General features: G+C 41.2%; 2 protein-coding genes and 1 pseudogene across 2 annotated transcripts; all 3 read right to left on the bottom strand.

Moving 5' to 3' along the window:
• Nucleotides 1–174: 174 nt before the first annotated feature.
• Nucleotides 175–1,190, bottom strand: LOC147354407 (vomeronasal type-1 receptor 4-like; annotated as a pseudogene).
• A 7,569-nt stretch (nucleotides 1,191–8,759) lies between these two features.
• Nucleotides 8,760–10,208, bottom strand: LOC147354406 (vomeronasal type-1 receptor 4-like). The gene has a single exon (XM_086353965.1). The coding sequence runs from the start codon at nucleotides 10,165–10,167 to the stop codon at nucleotides 9,217–9,219; it is 951 nt and encodes a 316-aa protein (XP_086210091.1). The 5' UTR covers nucleotides 10,168–10,208; the 3' UTR covers nucleotides 8,760–9,216.
• Nucleotides 10,209–10,984: 776 nt separating this feature from the next.
• Nucleotides 10,985–16,654, bottom strand: LOC147354405 (vomeronasal type-1 receptor 4-like). The gene has a single exon (XM_086354055.1). It carries the CDS (start codon nucleotides 16,637–16,639, stop codon nucleotides 15,701–15,703), a length of 939 nt encoding a protein of 312 aa, XP_086210181.1. The 5' UTR covers nucleotides 16,640–16,654; the 3' UTR covers nucleotides 10,985–15,700.
• Between the last annotated feature and the right edge of the window lie 1,203 nt (nucleotides 16,655–17,857).

Here is a 17,857-nt window from a genome sequence, read left to right as displayed (position 1 = left end):
TTTACACAATAATTATAAAATACTTCATTAAAAGTACACCATGATATTGTTTACTTTGAAGGAGATGCTCACCACTACTGTTTACCATTCTCTGGTAAGCCGCTCACAATTTTACCTAAGACTCTGAGGGAAGTGAGGAAACAAGCCAATGAATATAGTTCAAATACATACCATTTACATCTTTCTTTTAAGGGTAGGGGAGTTTGTATCCCTTTTCCCAGCAAAGCAAAGCCTGGGTATTCTGGAATCATGACTCATGAGCAGAAAGGGGCTGACAGTTGGCAAACATGCAGTGATTATTCCAGAGATGTTCAAAATGAACAAACTAGGATTCTTCAAATGACTCAAAACAATATAACAGATTGAGGAAAGGGTGTTAAACTTAACAAAGGTGCTCACAACAACAACGATAGTTTTAAGGTATCTCTAGACGCAGGGGAGGATTTGGAGGAGACGCTGATGCTATGAATGCTTTGGACTCTCTACTTGTGCCTGTAGAGGATGAAAACTGTGGAACCACTGGCCCACATCATGAGCACAAAACATAAGACATCAGGGAATGATATCAACGCTGCATATAATGAGTCTCTGATTTGGTCATGGCGAACAGCATAACAGTGTCCAAACATTTTCTGTTTGTGAAGTTTTTGTTGCTCAAATTTCCAGTCACATACATAGCATACGCAACATTTACCAGCATGTTCACGGTCTAGCACAGGATAATTGAAGGGGAAACCAACTGCAGAGCTTTCACTTTAAGCTCTGCCCACCTGGAGGTCTGGGGACAGATGGTGATGGCCTGGAAGACACTCAAGAGGACAATGGTGCCAATGGACACACCTCTGCTCACTCCATGAACATATCGGGAAAATTCGCATGTAAAGTCACTGTCCATGAGGCGCCACCCAAAATTTGCCATTGTATTGTGGAAGCCACCAGAGAACAGAACCAAGATGTTGGCAACAATCAGATTCTTGACAATCAAATCTATGGTCCTCAGCCTATACCCAGTGCAATAAAGGAAGAGATAATGGAACAGAGAAATTCCCCAGCATTACAAATATAGTCTGTAATAATAAGATCAATCCTTCTGACAAATCACCACCAGCTATGCTGTCAGGTCTCAGTGACTGATGGTTTTCTTCTGAGCTAGACGATTCAGAATGGGAATATGAGGCATGGAACATAGGTACCAAGTCAAGTGAAATCCAACTTTCTACCCTGAATTAATTACTTGAAGTTTTCCTTCAGGTCAAAGCCTCCAAGGGTTCCATGTACAGCCATTAAAGAATACTTGTGATGTATGAATCACTGCTATGAAAGCCACACATGTGGTAATGTCTTTATTTCTCACAAATTCAAGAGACAGACACTATTATCTTCCTTAGAGTGATGAAGCAAACGTTGACACAGAGAGGTGAAGTGTTTGTTCTAAATTGATTCACTAGTTGGGGGTACATGGCTAATAGGGATTCCTTGGCTGAGCTGGGGAATAGTGCACTTAATCCAAAAAGCACTGAATAACTAGTTAGTTACCTGTGTTCTGCAAATAAACAAGATCTAAATTTAGTTTTGCGTGTTGTCATTTCAATTTAGGTTGGTGGTAATTTATCTTAAAATGTAGGTACTGAAAACTTTTGAGTAATTTGTGAAGACTTATTATACACACAATTATAAAATCTGAATAAAGCTAAAGATCTTCAATTATCCAGGCCAGAATACTTCTCCAGGGGGTCTTCCCAACCCAGGAGTCAAACCCAGGTCTTCCGCATTGCAAGCAGATTCTTTACCACTTGAGCCACAAGGGAAGCCCAACAATACTGGAGTGGGTAGCCTAACCCTTCTCCAGTGGATCTTCCTGACTGAGGAACCCAACCAAGGTCTCCTGCATTGCAGGCAGATTCTTTACCAAGTGAGCTATCAGGGGATCCCTACACACAAACAAATCTTTGACCCGGGTTCACTATACATTCACTCCCAATTGTCAAGTCAGTTGTTAAAGCCAGAATGGTGGACCACCCATTCTACACACACAGACACACACACACACAAAGTCATTACACAGACATGCAAGCATACACACATGGACATTCACATACACAAACATATAGTCACACACATTCACATATTTATGCATATACACACGCACATCCTCAAATAATCTCAATGGATATTGACACTACTAATGCACGAACTGAACACATGAAAATTCCCATGCATATATACAAATATTCATAGATACACAAACTCAGCATACCACTCTTAAAAACACAATCACCATGCACGTGTGTGTCTCAGTGACATGATCTTCCATAGAAAAACAGTTCTATCTGCAAACTTTGGGATGCCTCAAAATGGGAGCCTTCATACACTTTCCAGTCCTTCCAACCCTGAAACAATCAAAATCGCAATATTTAGTACAATATACAGCACCTAAAATGTGAGGTGAATATTGCCATCTGATGTCAAGACAGAGTCTAGGCAAAGGCAACTTGTAGTGTTTGGGGTAGTGACAGTGTGTGGGTGTGTGACAGTAGAGTAGGAATAGGCCACGGGGTAAAGGAGCCATGTGAATAAGATCGTAGTACAGTGAACCTGGAGGCCAGGGATTGTAGAGTGGGCAGGGGAAGAGAGAGGGTGGAGAGAGAGAAGGTAGGAGTTTAATGTTGATTAAGCATTCAAGTGCAAGCCTCAGGATGAAAATACAAGTGGGCAAAGAGGGTAAGAAGTCACCATATGGGGAACTTGGTGATATGGGGTAAACAGAATAATGGGGATAAAAATTTCAGTGGGGATGAAGTGAAGTCACTCAGTTGTGTCCAACTCTTTGCGACCCCATGGACTGTAGCCTACCACACTCCTCCATCCATGGGATTTTTCAGGCAAGAGTACTGGAGTGGATTGCCATTTCCTTCTCCAGAGGATCTTCCCAACCTAGGGATTGAACCTGGGTCTCCCGCATTGTAGGCAGACGCTTTACCATCTGAGCCACCAGGGAAGTCAGTGGGGATGAAACATGGGCAAAAGTGAGCAAAAGTCAGTAGTAGGTGGGTTTGTAAAACATGGTGTGGGGAGAAGATGACTTCACATAGAGTAGGCAGGTCCTGGTAGAGATAACAGTCCCAGTGAGATAGTGTGTGGAAAGGGGATGGGTCTGGGGGAAATAATGGAACCAGGACATGAGAGACCTGGAGAGGACAGGGGTATGAAGGAGCCCAAAAGCCCAGGACAAAAGGTCAGGACTACAAGGCGGAGGACCTTGGATGCAGAGTGTGGACTGGGATTATATATGGAATCTAAAAACAATACAAGTGAATCTATATATGAAACAGAAAAAAACTCACAGACATAGAAAACAGACTTATGACTACCTAGGGGAAATGGGGAAGCAGAGTAAACTAAAATTTGAAATTAGCAAACTACGATGGAAACTCCTAGACACAAAATAGATAAGAAAGAAGGATTTACTGTATAGCATACAGAACTATAATCATTATGGAAAAAGACAATGAAAAATAATGTGAACAATATACATATAGGGAAAATTGAATCATTTTTCTGTAAACCTGAAACAAACATACTATTATAAATCAACTGTATTTCAATTTACAAATTAAAAAGAATCTCTATGGAATAAATGTGATGTTTCAACAAATTTCTAGATCTATTCGTATGGAACTAAAAATATCTTCATTATAGACTAGTGATTAAGGAGAGCAATTTGATTAGAAAGTAAGTCCAGTATGACAATATTTCTTTCAATACTGAAACTAAACAGAATACTTTAAAAATTCATTTTAATGTCATTTCATGTCAGTTTAATGTCCTTTAATGTCAGTTCATACTACTAAGAACACTCTAAAACTACATTCCCCCCCCCCGCCTTTTTTTTTTTAACTTTACAATATTGTATTGGTTTTGCCATATATCAACATGAATCCGCCACAGGTATACACGTGTTCCCCATCCTGAACCCTCCTCCCTCCTCCCTCCCCGTACCAGAGTGAACTTGAACTGAAGAAAATTGTTACAGCCAAGAGTAAAATGCTATCAGTTGCAGGAAATTAAGTGGGAATTTTACCTAATTTTACCTAATTTTATTTATCGTTTATTTTATAATTCTGTTCTTTTGGCTGCTGTTACAAACTTCCATGAAATTAGCAGCTAAAAAAACAGTGATTCATTTTCTCACAGGTAAGTTAGAAGGCCAAAATCAAGTGGTCTGCTCTTTTGGGCTCTTAATGAGAGTCTCTGGGGAAGAATTACTTCCTGGTCAATTCACGTCTTTATGAATTCTTCATAATCTCTATGTGAATCCCTCTATCTTGAAAGCCAGCATTAAAACACTGACCATGACCATCCACACCCTCCCCCGCTGCCCAGTCCTATTTTCTATCTCTTCCTCTTCATTTGCTTCTAACTGGTCTTTCTATTCTTTAGGGTTATGTGACTACAAACAGCCTCCTCAGATAATGCAGGAGAATCTCCCTATGTTAAAGTCAGACGACTTGTAACCTTAGGTGCATCTGCAAAGACCTTTCTGCCTATAATGTGACACGAACCACCAAATTAAAGCACCAAGGGAGGGAGATCTGCCTATAGCATTACAATTTTTTTCTTCAATGAAAAACATCTTCAATTGTGATCATATCCATAGAACTATTGCCAGTGATTACTTCTTGGGATGGTTTCACACAAAAAAACAAACATTACTTATAATTTTTCAATACTGTTTAGTTACATGTTATTTCTTATATAAAGCTTGTATTAAATTTTAAAAATACTAAAGTAAAAAAGGAGAATCTCACCAAATCAGTTTGAGGCATAAATGTTCTTGAAGACATCATACTGGGTAAGAGTCAGGTCTCCTGCTGCCAATACTGAGGGCCCCAGACCAGGAGAGATGCTCCAGCCAGGCCCACCCTAGTCCCTCCCCATGCCCGAAATACTCAAAGAGGAGTAAACTAGTGATGGTTTGGTATTCACTCAAACTTCTACCTAGGGACTTAGTGAATATAAAAAAAAATTATTAGCAGTATTGCGGCGGGGGGGGGGGGGGGCTGTGCCATGTGACATGTGGGAATCTCATTTCCCAGATCAAGGATTGAATCCATGCTCTCGGCAGCAGAAGCATGGAGTCCAAACCACTGGACTTCCACAGAAGTCCCAGGAGTATCTGATACGAACAGTATTTATCACTTCAATGTCTAGTTGTAAAAAATGGCCTATGAGTGACTTGTGATTCTGCTGAAAACAACGGTATTAATAATGGGGGATGAGTTAGTGACCCCCAAATCTGCCCCAAATAACTCCATACCACTTATTTCCATACTGGCTTCCCCTGCACCTCTAGTACCCGTGACCTTCACCCCACGACTCCTTAGGTCTTTATCTCTCTCTCAGGGCTATAGGGAACACTCTCCGAGCCCATGATCTACATTTTCCCCTCCAACCTCCACCAGGCCCTTCTATTTCCACACCTCTCTTCCACTCTATATAACCCCGTGGAATCCTCTCCCTTGACAACTCTATACTTCCACTAATCCCAGCACCTCAGCTGGCAAATCCTTGTCCTTCATGTCCTCCCCCTTCCCTGCGGATCTATATTTTCTCCTAATCTAGTCACTCTATCCAATTCCCATTCTCTCTGTACCCCTCCCTCAAGAACCTTTTCCCTTGTAAGTTAGATTTGTGGATTCTTTCTTGTAAAGAATCAAGCTTTAAGTATTCAATTCAGTTCACTCAGTCATGTCTCTTTGCGACCCCATGAACTGCAGCACGCCAGACCTCCCTGTCCATCATCAACTCCCTGGGTCCACCCAAACCCATGTCCATTGAGTCGGTGATGCCATCCAACCATCTCATCCTCTGTCATCCCCTTCTCCTCCTGCCCTCAATCTTTCCCAGCATCAGGGTCTTTTCAAATGAGTCAGCTCTTTGCATCAGGCGGCCAAAGTATTGGAGTTTCAGCTTCAACATCAGTCCTCCCAATGAACACCCATTTATGCCATTTATGATGAAGAGCCATTTGATCTGAAGGCCTGGGGTCTGAGTAGCAGCTGTCCATCACATGAGGCCTCAGAGCTATCTTCTTGACCCCTAGGACAGCCCTGCAGCTAGACTCAGCTGAACTTCCTAGGTTGGCAACACTTCATGTGTATCTCTAATACTTTTGCCACCTGAAGCAAACAGCCGACTCACTGGGAAAGACCCTGATGCTGGGAAAGACTGAGGGCAGGAGAAGGGAATGACAGAAGATGAGATAGTAGGATGGCATCACCGACTCAATGGACGTGAGTTTGAGCAAACTCTGGGAGATAGTGATGGACAAGGAAGCCTGGTGTGCTGCAGTCCATGGGGTCACAGAGTCTGACATGACTTAGGGACTAACAACAGCAACACGTGTAGTGTCACATGTCGTTCAGGGCAAACTCATATCATCTTCATGTCCCTTCCCTCGAAAAGACGTGGAATCTTAAGCCTGATTTCTTGTGAATTTCACCCCAAGTACCTTTCCCTTTGCTGATTCTAGTGTGTATCCTTGAACTGCAATAAAGAGTAACCCTGGGTGTAATGGAGAAGGAAATGGCAACCCACTCCAGTCTTCTTGCCTGGGAAATCCCATGGACAGAGAAGCCTGGCAGGGTATAGTTCATGGGGTCACAAAGAGTCAGACACGACTGAGTGACTGAGCACAGCACACATATATATGTGTGTGGAGGTGTGGAGGTGAGTGTAATCACTCCTGAATCTTGGGAGTCCTTCTATTAGTCAACTTTGAGGATGGCCCTGGAGATCTCTGACTGAATAATACAAGGAATTTTCTGGTTAATGGAGAAGGAAATGGCAACCCACTCCAGTCTTCTTGCCTGGGAAATCCCAGGGACAGAGAAGCCTGGCAGGGTATAGTTCATGGGGTCACAAAGAGTCAGACACGACTGAGTGACTGAGCACAGTACACATATATATGTGTGTGGAGGTGTGGAGGTGAGTGTAACCACTCCTGAATCTTGGGAGTCCTTCTATGAGCCAACTTTGAGGATGGCCTTGGAGATCTCTGACTGAATAATACAAGGAATTTTCTGGTGGTGCAGTGGTTAGGACTCAGCACTTTCACCGTTTGGGCTTTGGTACGATCCCTAGTTTGGGAAGTAAGATCCCATGAGCCCCGCATTGTGTTTAAAAAAAAATACTATTTCTACTAACAAAACATATTTAGACATGTCATCTTGCTATAGTAAGCTCTGTTACCAAGTCTAGGATCACAGGCCAAGGAAATCCAATGGTGAATACATCCTACCCCAACAGGGCTTTAAAAATACACACACAAAACAAAAGACACAGAGAGTTACATTCAGTATAGACCTGACCCTTGAGATACGGTTTTCTTTAGGGGCACTTGTCAGTATAAACCACGTAAAATGTCCAAAACCAGTGTGTCACCACCAATCTGCAAGTGAAATCCATCAGTACTAATTTCACGTGACCTGAGAAATAAGTACTCTTCCTGTCAAGTCCTTGGGAGGGATCTGCCTGTCAGGCATCCTTCCAGAACCAGGTCTGCTCCGAGGCCCTGCTGGAGCTCCTGAACATGGGCTCAAGGCCCTGCATGAGGAAAGATGAACACGTAAAGACTCAGCAAGTGCCCCTTAGGGGAGAATCAAGGACATGGACATCACCACCAGGACACAAATGCTGGCCCTGCCTGTCTCAACCCCCAAAAAAGACAATAAAAAAATTCAAAGTGGGTGTTTTCAAAGTCATAACTTATACTGGACCTGGTACAGATTCAAAGCATCCTATCCCACAGCATTGCTGGTTTCAAGGACGATTCTTTATGATACAGGAGAGGGTATGATGAGAGAAAAATCTGAAGTCCAGCGAAACTCAGCTAGCTGAAGTCTAAGGCCGGTACTTGCATGAACACAAAACTTACAATGTAAAAAAATAAACTTTCAGCATGAGAACTGTGACACAGTAAGGTATCTCCATTAGGACATCTCCCTGGTGTATGACACAGAACTGCCAAAACCTTTAGAAATGTTTGAGTAGTACAGGTGAAAGAAGTATTTTATCGTTTCTCATAACAAGCGTTTACTAATCGTATCTGAGTATTTCTTAATGAGGTGACCTGGATGGCCCCTAGAGAGCTTCAGGATGGCAGCTGATTGCCAGAGGAGCCAACCATGTGACTACAGAGGTGAAACATTCAGGTTGACCCCGCCAAACTCTTGGGACAGAAGAGGGAATGGAGATTGAGTGTACTCACCAATTGTCAATGACTTAATCAATGATGAAACCTCCATAAAATCCCCGTGAACAACAGTGCACAGAGACCCTCAGAGTTGGACAACACATCCACCTGCAGGGAGGGTGGCAATGCCCAACTCCATGGGGACAGAAGCTCCTTTGCTTGGGCTCTGTCCAGAACTCACCCAACGTACTTCTTCATCTGGCCATTCCTTTGTATCCTTTATAATAAACTGGTGGTATTAAGGGAAATGTTTCCCAGAGTTCTGTGAATATTCCACCAAATTCTTCAACTTGAAGAGGGGGAGTGAGTGTAGGATCCCCTGATGTTACAGCTGAGTCATCAGAAGTGGACACAACATTAGCCCCCAACACTTGAGACTCCCATTTAACTGAGGACAGTCTTTTGGAATCTGAACTAGGTGGTTAGCGTCATTGCTGGAGTGACAGAGAGTTGAACAACTGCTTTGCAGAGTGTGGAAAAACCTACTCACATTTGGTATCACAACTGTTGGGAATAAAAGCACTTCATTGAAACAGTGGTAGGAAAATAAGAACAAAAAAATAGACTGATATTTACAAAGATGACCTGCAAAATGAAGACAAAAGGTCAAAGAAATAGAAAGCACATTATAGTGACACAAAGAAGGTAGGAAGAAACTCAGCAAGCACTGGACAAATTAATCCATTCCATCAGTAAAATATACTGAACCTACTTTACCTGCAGTGTCAAGCACTTTGCTGGCACTAGAGACAACAATTTACATGGGCTTCCAGGTGGCACTAGGGGTAACAGAACCTGCCTGCCAAGGCAGGTTAGAGGGAAGAGACACCGGTTCGATCCCTGGGTCCAGAAGATGCCCTATAAAAGGGAATCGCAACCCACTCCAGTATTCTTGCCTGGAGAATCCCATGGACAGAAGAGCCTGGAGGGCTACAGTACATGGGGTCACACAAAGTTGGACATTACTGAAGAGACTTAGCACAAATAAGGGTAGGAGATTTTGAGTGCCTTATCCCAGCAAAGCAGTTCCTGGATATCCTGGAGTCTCGGCTCATGAGCAGAAAGGGGCTGACCGTTGGGAAACATGCAATGATTACTGCAGAGGTTTTCACAAAGAAAACATCAATACTGTCAAAAACAGCCAAAATAATAGCACAGATAAAGGTAAGTATGTTGAAAAAGATAAAGGTGGTCACCAGGAGAAGGATGGTTTTGGTAGCTCTGGACTCAGGGGAGGATATGGAGGAGATGTTCGTTCTATGAAAGTTTTGGACCCTCTGCTTGTGCCTGTACAGGATGAAAACCGTGGAGCCACTGGCCAAGATCATGAGCACAAAACATAAGGCATCAGGAAAGGAGAGTAATACTGCATATAATGAGTCTTCGGGTTGGCCATGACTGACAGCGCTACAATGTCCGAGATCTTTTCTGTTTGTGATGCTTCTGTTTCTCAATGTTCCGCTCATATACATAGGATAAATGACATTCACCAGCATGTTCAGGGTCCAGCACAGGATAACTGAAGGAACCATGCATTTGAGAGCTTTCACTTTAAGTTCTGCCCATTTGGCAGTCCTGGGACTGATGGTGATGGCCTGGAAGACACTCAAGAGGAAGGTGGTGCCAATGGACACGCCCCTGCCAACTACACGAACATACGGGAAAAATCTGCATGCAAAATCACTGTCCATGAAATGCCACTCAAAATTTTTCACTGTATCATGAAATCCACCGGAGAACAGAACCAAGATGTTGGCTACAATAAGATTCTTGACAATCAAGTCTATGGTTCTCAGCCTTTGCCCAGTGCAATAAAGGAAGAAATAATGGTAAAGAACAGAGAAATTCCCCAGCATTCCAAATATAGTCTGTGATAAGAAGATCACTGCTATTGCCAAATCCCGGGCAGACATGCTGTCAGGTCTCAGTGACTGATGGTTTTCTTCTGAGCTAGAGGATCCTGAATGGGAACACAAGGCATCGAACACAGGTACAATGTTAACTAAAACCCAACATTCTCCACTTACCAATAGTTCCTACCTTGAAAGGATGGCTTACTTCAAGTATTCCTGTCAGTTAAGTGCTTCCAAGAGTTGAATGTATAACCATTAAAGAACACTTTCAATGTATGAATCACTGCTATGAAAGCCACATTTGCACGAATGTCTTTAATCCTCACAAATTCATGAAATAGACACTGTTATATTATATATAAGTATGAGGCAAACATCAGCATAGAGAAATTCAGTGTTTGGTCTAAATTCACTCATTAGATAGGAACAGAAGGCTAACAGCATGTGACCCTAGATCAGCTTGTAATAAGAATGGTGCATTTAATCAAAAATACACTTAAATGCTAGTCACCTCTGTTCTTCAAATAAACCAGGTCTAAATTTGGTTTTGCTTCTGTACTTTGTTATTATATTTAGGTTGGTGGTATTAATATTTTATTTTCATATTTAGGTAGTGACAATATTCCATTTAGTCCTAAAGACTCATTTTATAGGCAAATATTAACTTTGAATAAAGCTGTAGAAAAAAGTTAAATGTAGATGCACTGCCTCACAGCATAAAACTGCAGGTAACTTCCCCTCTCAAAGCGGATTTAATGAATACAAGAACGGCTCAATATAAGGATGGAAACTGAAAGACTCGTTTACTTTCATTCCTGGACAGAAGTTCAATGGAACAAATCATAGGAACCATGGCACAGGAAACATTGATGCCTGATTAATGTTGTATGGTAGAGTTTATTAGTAATTCCAAATCACATATACATATATATATATATATACACCTGAGTCAAATAAAAGCATTAGCAGTGAGGCAAGCTTTCTGAAAGATATGAAATACATGACACACAAAATCAAATGTTAAGGTAGGCAGTTTTTGTACAGTATAAATGACATATATTTGGATGGGTGTTATAACATTTAAAAGCAGCAGAAATATCACAAAATACACGTGAGCCTAAATACGATATCTGAAACACGTAAACTATTTTTCTTACATGCTGTATCGCTAACTTTAAGCAATAAGAGTTTCTCCACATTCTATACACATACAGTTATTAAATGTACTAAGCACTTCATACACCAAGAGTTAGAGAAAACACTTCTACTCCAGCAACAGCTCCTAGACACACTGTTTTGGCACAGGATCAGATGATTCCCTGGTTCATCCTACTCCTTCTTACCGTATGGACCACCCTGGGCACACTTACCAACCTAAAAAGTATGTCTATGATTCCTGAAAAGTACTCTGATCATCAAGCTGGCTTAGGAACTACAGTCCTTTACCATATGAAAAATCAGATTTCATTATCATTTGCATTAAACCACAACAATCTCTGTCAGTGAGACATACATACATCACACTAGGAGCCATCAGGGATTGGTGAAAGGTCTAGGACCCCATCTCCCTTTTCCACCTCAGTTCATACTCAGGATTTATCCCGCCCTCCTGGCAGGGCTTTGGTGCTGACCAGGTCCTTAGACAGCAGATTGCCTTTGTCCAATATGTTCACTTACCAGATTCCTGACGCAAATCCTTCCTTTATAGATTCTACTTCACAGATGAACGTAGAGAAAACCACTGTTTTTTTCCTGCTGCCTGGATGGTGAGCTCAACACCAAGGTCAAAGCAATCAGCCTGTGTGCAAGAGGGGTAGCTCGACCCTGAGATATGAGCTTGTGATCCTGTGACCTCACCTCCCCTCAGAACTGCAATTATCATGTCACCTGTAGCAGCATGGGCAGGAACAGGCTTGGGAGCTGGGATTATTTTTGAAACCAGTCTCCCAGTTGCTAATTACCAGGGACAACTTTAAGTTTCAAGTTAGTATGTCTAAGAGACTACTGGAGTGTATTTGTGACAGAAGCTTAGTTTTCCATGATCCCGGAGGCAGGCAGGGCTCACACGCAGGGAGCAGGAAGTACTTAGGACTGACACAGGAACTGGCTGCAAGTATCTGTTTCATTGGAGGTTCTGCCTCACTGAGAGATTCTACTCCGAACAGTTCTTTCCTCATTTCATACACTGAGCTGCACCAGCAATTAAGGTAAGGGCAAAAAAAAATGGAATTGGTCCAAATATGAGTTTTTCAAAAGATGTACAGGTAAAAAGAAGGACATGACACCAATGATGTATTAGATATCACTGCACTCATTTGCACAACTCAATAGCAATGAATATGTAAATTGTTAGCAATACAAACTTTCCCAATATTTACCCTCACTAGTCACAGGAAGCAGAACCAACTAATATCTATAGAAAAAAGAAAGAAGCTTCCTAAAAATTCTTGAAAATAAAAGAACCAGGATCAGATAGTTTAAGAGGGAGATTCTACTATTCGTGTACTGTCAGATAAGCTAATGCTACTCAGTCAACTCAAGACCAACAAACAGGGAATTCCCTGCTGGTCCAGTGTTGAAGACTCAGTGCTTTCACTTCCAGGTCAGGGATTCAATCCCTGGTCAGGGAACTAAGATCTGGCAAGCCACTGGGAATGGCCCCCTCAAAAAGAGCAGCAAATCATTAACAGAATCCTCCACACTTATTTTTGTGCAAAATTTTGAGTAAGGAACCATGATTTCCTTTAAGTTAAGAAACATAACATAATTATATGAAAATATTCTGTATATAAAAAACAGTTGAATTCAATTCTTACGGTTTTCCTACACACAAATCAACTCTTTGCTCTATGTTCAGGATGGAATGACTCTGTAATTTCAGCTCAATTACTATAGCCATTACAACAGCCAACCCAACCTACATAGAAACACCCAAACACAAACACCCCAACTCACCTACACAAAGATGCAAACAGGCATGTGTGCACACTCTATACATTCGAACATGTATTTACATACATTCACATAGTCATGCACATACACAATCACTCTTGCTCAAGTAGCTTTAACTGAATCAATACACGCTCAAAAGCATCAAAACACACACTGAACACATAAAAAGTGTCTTATATGAATAAGCATAAATATATACACTCACAGGAACTCAGAACTATTTTTAAAAAATCAAATCATGATGCAAGTGTGTGTCTCATCACAAGATCTTAGGCAGAACAGCTGCATATCCAGACTTACGGAAATCTGAAAATGGGAGCCTTTCTACACATTCCAATCCTTTCAACCCTGCAAAAATCACAAAGACAATATTTAGTACAATACACAGCACCTAAATTGTGCAATCAACACTCCACCTGATGTTAACACACAGTGAGTGTGTATTCTTCAAGTGTATCACTGAAGGAAAAAAAAAGAGCTGCAAGTATTTTAAATTAAAGAAACTAAAGAATCAAGACAATGGAATGCAATTTTCATGACTAGATCATGACTAGATCTTAGATTTATGAAAGTAGATATAAAAGACATCATTGCCTCATTGGGAGAAATCTGTATATGGACTTGCTATTCAATGATGCTATTAGGCATTGATTTGTTAGTAAGATGCTACTATTGATTGATAAATAAGATGCCTCTATTGTGTTAGATTAGAGAATTACCTAGAAAGAAGGAAGTAAACGTTCAGCTAGCAAGGGGAAAATTGTCAAAAGGTATACAATTTATTCTCACATGAAACAAGTACATAAACAGATGAAAAAGAATTTGTGATAAAATGGTAATGTTTGCAAAGAAAATAGTAATGTTTGGTGAATCTAGATGAAAAGTATGGTGTAGGTTCAGGATTTTGCAGGTCTATATTCCCTGCTGTATTTTTACATTTCTGTATGTTTCAATTTTTCCAAATAAAAGTGATCATTAAATGAAAGGTAGGAGTATGTGCAGAAAGCAAAGAAGAACTAAAGAGCCTCTTGATGAAAGTGAAAGAGGAGAGTGAAAAATCTGGATTAAAACTCAAAATTCAAAAACGAAGACAATGGCATCCAGTCCCATCATTTCATGGCAAATAGATGGGAAAACAATGGAAACAGTGACAGATTTTATTTTCTTAGGCTCCAAAATCACTGAAGATGGTGACTGCAGCCATAGAATTAAAAGACGCTCCTTGGAAGAAAACTGTGACCAACCTAGACAGCATATTAAAAAGCAGAGACATTACTTTGCCCACGAAGGTCTGTACAGACCAAGCTAAGGTTTTTCCATTAGTCATTTATGGATGTAAGAGTTGGACCATCACAAAGGTTGAATGCCGAAGAATTGATATCTTTGAGCTGTGGTGTTGGAGAAGACTCTTGAGAGTCCCTTGGACTGCAAGGATATCAAACCAGTCAATTCTAAAGGAAATCAATCCTAAATATTCATTAGCAAGACTTATACTGAAGCTGAAGCTTCAGTACTTTGGCCACTTGTTCCAAAAACCCAACTCATTAGAAAAGACCCTGACACAGAGAAATATTGATGACTGGAGGAGAAGGGGACGATAGATGATAATATGGTTGGATGGCATCACTGGCTCAATGGACATGAGTTTAAGCAATGTCCTAGAGGTGGTGAAGGACAGGGAAGCCTGCAGTGTTGCCGTCCATGAGCTGGCATTCAGACTTGACAGAGTGACTGAACAACAACACTAAGCCAATACTCACTGTGCACCTTGAAAACTGAGGAGCCACAAACTCCATATGCACAGCATGGATCCCTTGCCCTTTCAAATGGTTCTTCCTCCAGTGCTCTGAATTTAATGCAAGTCTCCACTACAAAGTAATTTCATAGCTTTGGATATGTGAGCATGCACCTGAAAACCTCTACTTACCAATATGGTCATCTTCACAAAAGAAAGAAAACTCTGCCTTCTACAATCCAAGTTCCATGCAATTCTCAACTTTTTCAATTATCACAATCACATGATGATTTTTTAAAATATGGTAAAATGTAATTTTATGCTCTCCTGTACACCACTTCACTTCAATCTGGCCATTTCTACCTGAAAATCCTTAAACACACTCATCTCCCCACAAAAGACTGTATTTCACCTAAACAACTGTTGCCATTCTAAGGATAAAATTGACAAAACTCATGCCTACCTTCACAAATCTTTACTCAAGGACTGAAATTCCCTTCCCCATTGCCTTCAGATTCAGTAACAACCTGCCACATGCTCTTCCATTTCCACCCACCTTGTCCTAATATTCCATGCCTACTCCATTTCTAGCAAACTTGCATTGATACTTTTAAGTTACACCCTTCTACATGTGTCTATAAGAGCAGACTGTTTGAGGACCTGGTGTTTATTATTACATACATTCTGAACTCTTCGACTTCAAGCACTAGTAGAACGTCCATTACAGAAGTCCATACATGATAACTGTATCATACTTCTTTGCAATTACTATCACAACAGTGTTTACTTTGAGGAAGATGCTCACCACATCCTGTTTACCATCCTCTGGTAAACCACTCACATTTTACCTAGGACTCTGAGGGATTGAGTGAATAAGCCAATGAATACAGTGCAAATACATACCATTCACACCTTTCTCTTAAGAGTGGGGGAGTTTGCATTCCTTTTCCCAGCAAAACAGAGCCTGGATACTCTGGAGTCACGACTCATAAGCAGAAAGGGGCTGATAGCTGGGAAACATGAAATGACTACTGCAGACATGGTCGAAATGAACAAACTAGAATTGTTGGAAATACCCAAAATAATATAAGAGATGGAGGAAAGCGTGTTAAAATTAATAAAGATGCTCACCAGGAGAAGGATGGTTTTAGTGGCTCTGGACTCAGCAGAGGATATGGAGGAGCCATTGATTCTATGAACGTTTTGGACTCTCTGCTTGCGCCTGTACAGGGTGAAAACCATGGAGCCACTGGCCAAGATCATGACCACAAAAGAAAAGACAACAGGCATGGACATCATTGCTGCATATGTTTCTCCATAATGATCATTGGGAACATCAGAACAATGTTTGAAACTTTTTCTATTTGTGATGCTTTTGTTACTCAATATTCCAGTCACAAAAATAGGATAAATGATATTTAACATCATGTTCACGACCCAGCACAGGATAATTGAAGGAACAACACACTTGAGAGCTTTGACTTTAAGCTCTGCCCACCTGGAGTTCCTGGGACTGATCGTGATGGCCTGGAAGACACTCAAGATGCATGTGATGCCAATGGATGCTCCCCTGCCCACTCCACAAAGATAAGCAAAAACTCTGCATGCAGATCCACTTTTGAGACAATTCCACCCAAAAGTTGTCATTGGACTGCAGAATCCAGCAGAAAACAGAATGAAGATGTTGGCTACAATAAGGTTTGTCACAATCAAATCTACGGTTCTCAACCTATCCCCAGTACACCACAGGAAGAGATAACAGTAAAGAAGAGAGAAATTCCCCAGCATTCCAAATACTGTCTGTAATAATAAGATGGATCCTGCTGCCAAATCACCAGTAGCCATGCTCTCAGGTCTCAGTGACTGATGGCTGTCTTCTGAGCTGAAGGTCCTGAATGGGAAGACGAGGCATGGAACACAAGTAGCAGGTCAACAAAAATCCAATATTCTCCACTTATCAATAATTCCTACTTTAAAAGAGTTAATGTTTTCCTGTCATATCAGTGCTTCCAAGAGTTGAATGAACAACCATTAAAAAACACTTGATTGAATCACTGTGAACAAAGCCACACAAATGAAAACATCTTTATTCCTCTCACATTCATGAGGCAGGCAGTATTATCTCCCTTACAAAGATGAGGGAAACATCACCCAGAGAGGTTAAATGCTTAATCTATGTTCACTCACTGGTTGTGGGCAGATGGCTAGCGAGGATTTGAATCTGGCTGCCCCGGTAACAAGGAAAGTGCATTTGCACCAGAATACATGCAAATACTAGTGACCTGTGTTCCTCAACTAAACCAGATCTTAGTTTAGTTTTACAACTTGTTGTTTCAGATTAGTTTGGTAGTATTATATTTGAAAATTTAGGTACTGGGACTTCCCTGCTGGTTCAGTGGTTAAGATTTCACACTTTAAAGCAGCATGTGCTGTTTAGATACCTGGTCAGAGAACAGGATCCTGCATGCCTCATGGCAAAGCCCCCCAAAAAAGACATTCTAGGGTCAAGTATAAATTTTGAATAAAGCTTTATAGATACTCATAAGGAATATAATACTGCTGGCAACTGGCCTGTGTTCAAGTTGCATTTAATGAATACAAGAATGACTCAATATCAGGGCAGCAAAATAAGACACATTTACTCTCAATCCAGGATAAAGCACAACGGCACAAGTCATAGTTCCATGGAACAGCAAACAATGATACCTCATTAATAGTTCACTGAAGAAACAAAATTAGTATTAATATTAATTTCATATGATATGTATATTTATTCAATAATATCTGCAGTGTTACCTCCAGGAGATCGTCCCAACCCAGGGATCGACCCCAGGTATCCTACACTGCAGGTAGATTCTTTACCATTTGAGCCACCAGGGAAGCACAAGAATACTGGAGTGGGTAGCCTATCCCTTGTCCAGGAGATCTTCCAGACCCAGGAATCGAATCAGGGTATCCTGCATTGCAGGTGGATTCTTTACCTGCTGCATTATCAGCTGGTAAAGAATGTGCCTCCCAACACAGGAGACATGGTTTTGATCCCTGAGTGGGGAAGATCCCCTG

The sequence above is a fragment of the Bos grunniens genome, chromosome 18, assembly GCF_055505025.1.
Source record: "Bos grunniens cultivar Pamir isolate PY7600 chromosome 18, Bosgru_T2T1.0, whole genome shotgun sequence".
Lineage (NCBI taxonomy): Eukaryota > Metazoa > Chordata > Mammalia > Artiodactyla > Bovidae > Bos > Bos grunniens.
The sequence above is the reverse complement of the archived record's forward strand: the minus strand, read 5'-3'. Positions and strand labels throughout refer to the sequence as shown.

Excerpts from the sequence above, each read along its gene's own strand:
- LOC147354406 (XM_086353965.1), bottom strand. The coding sequence starts at position 10,167 with ATGTCTGCCCGGGATTTGGCAATAGCAGTGATCTTCTTATCACAGACT.
- LOC147354405 (XM_086354055.1), bottom strand. The coding sequence starts at position 16,639 with ATGGCTACTGGTGATTTGGCAGCAGGATCCATCTTATTATTACAGACA.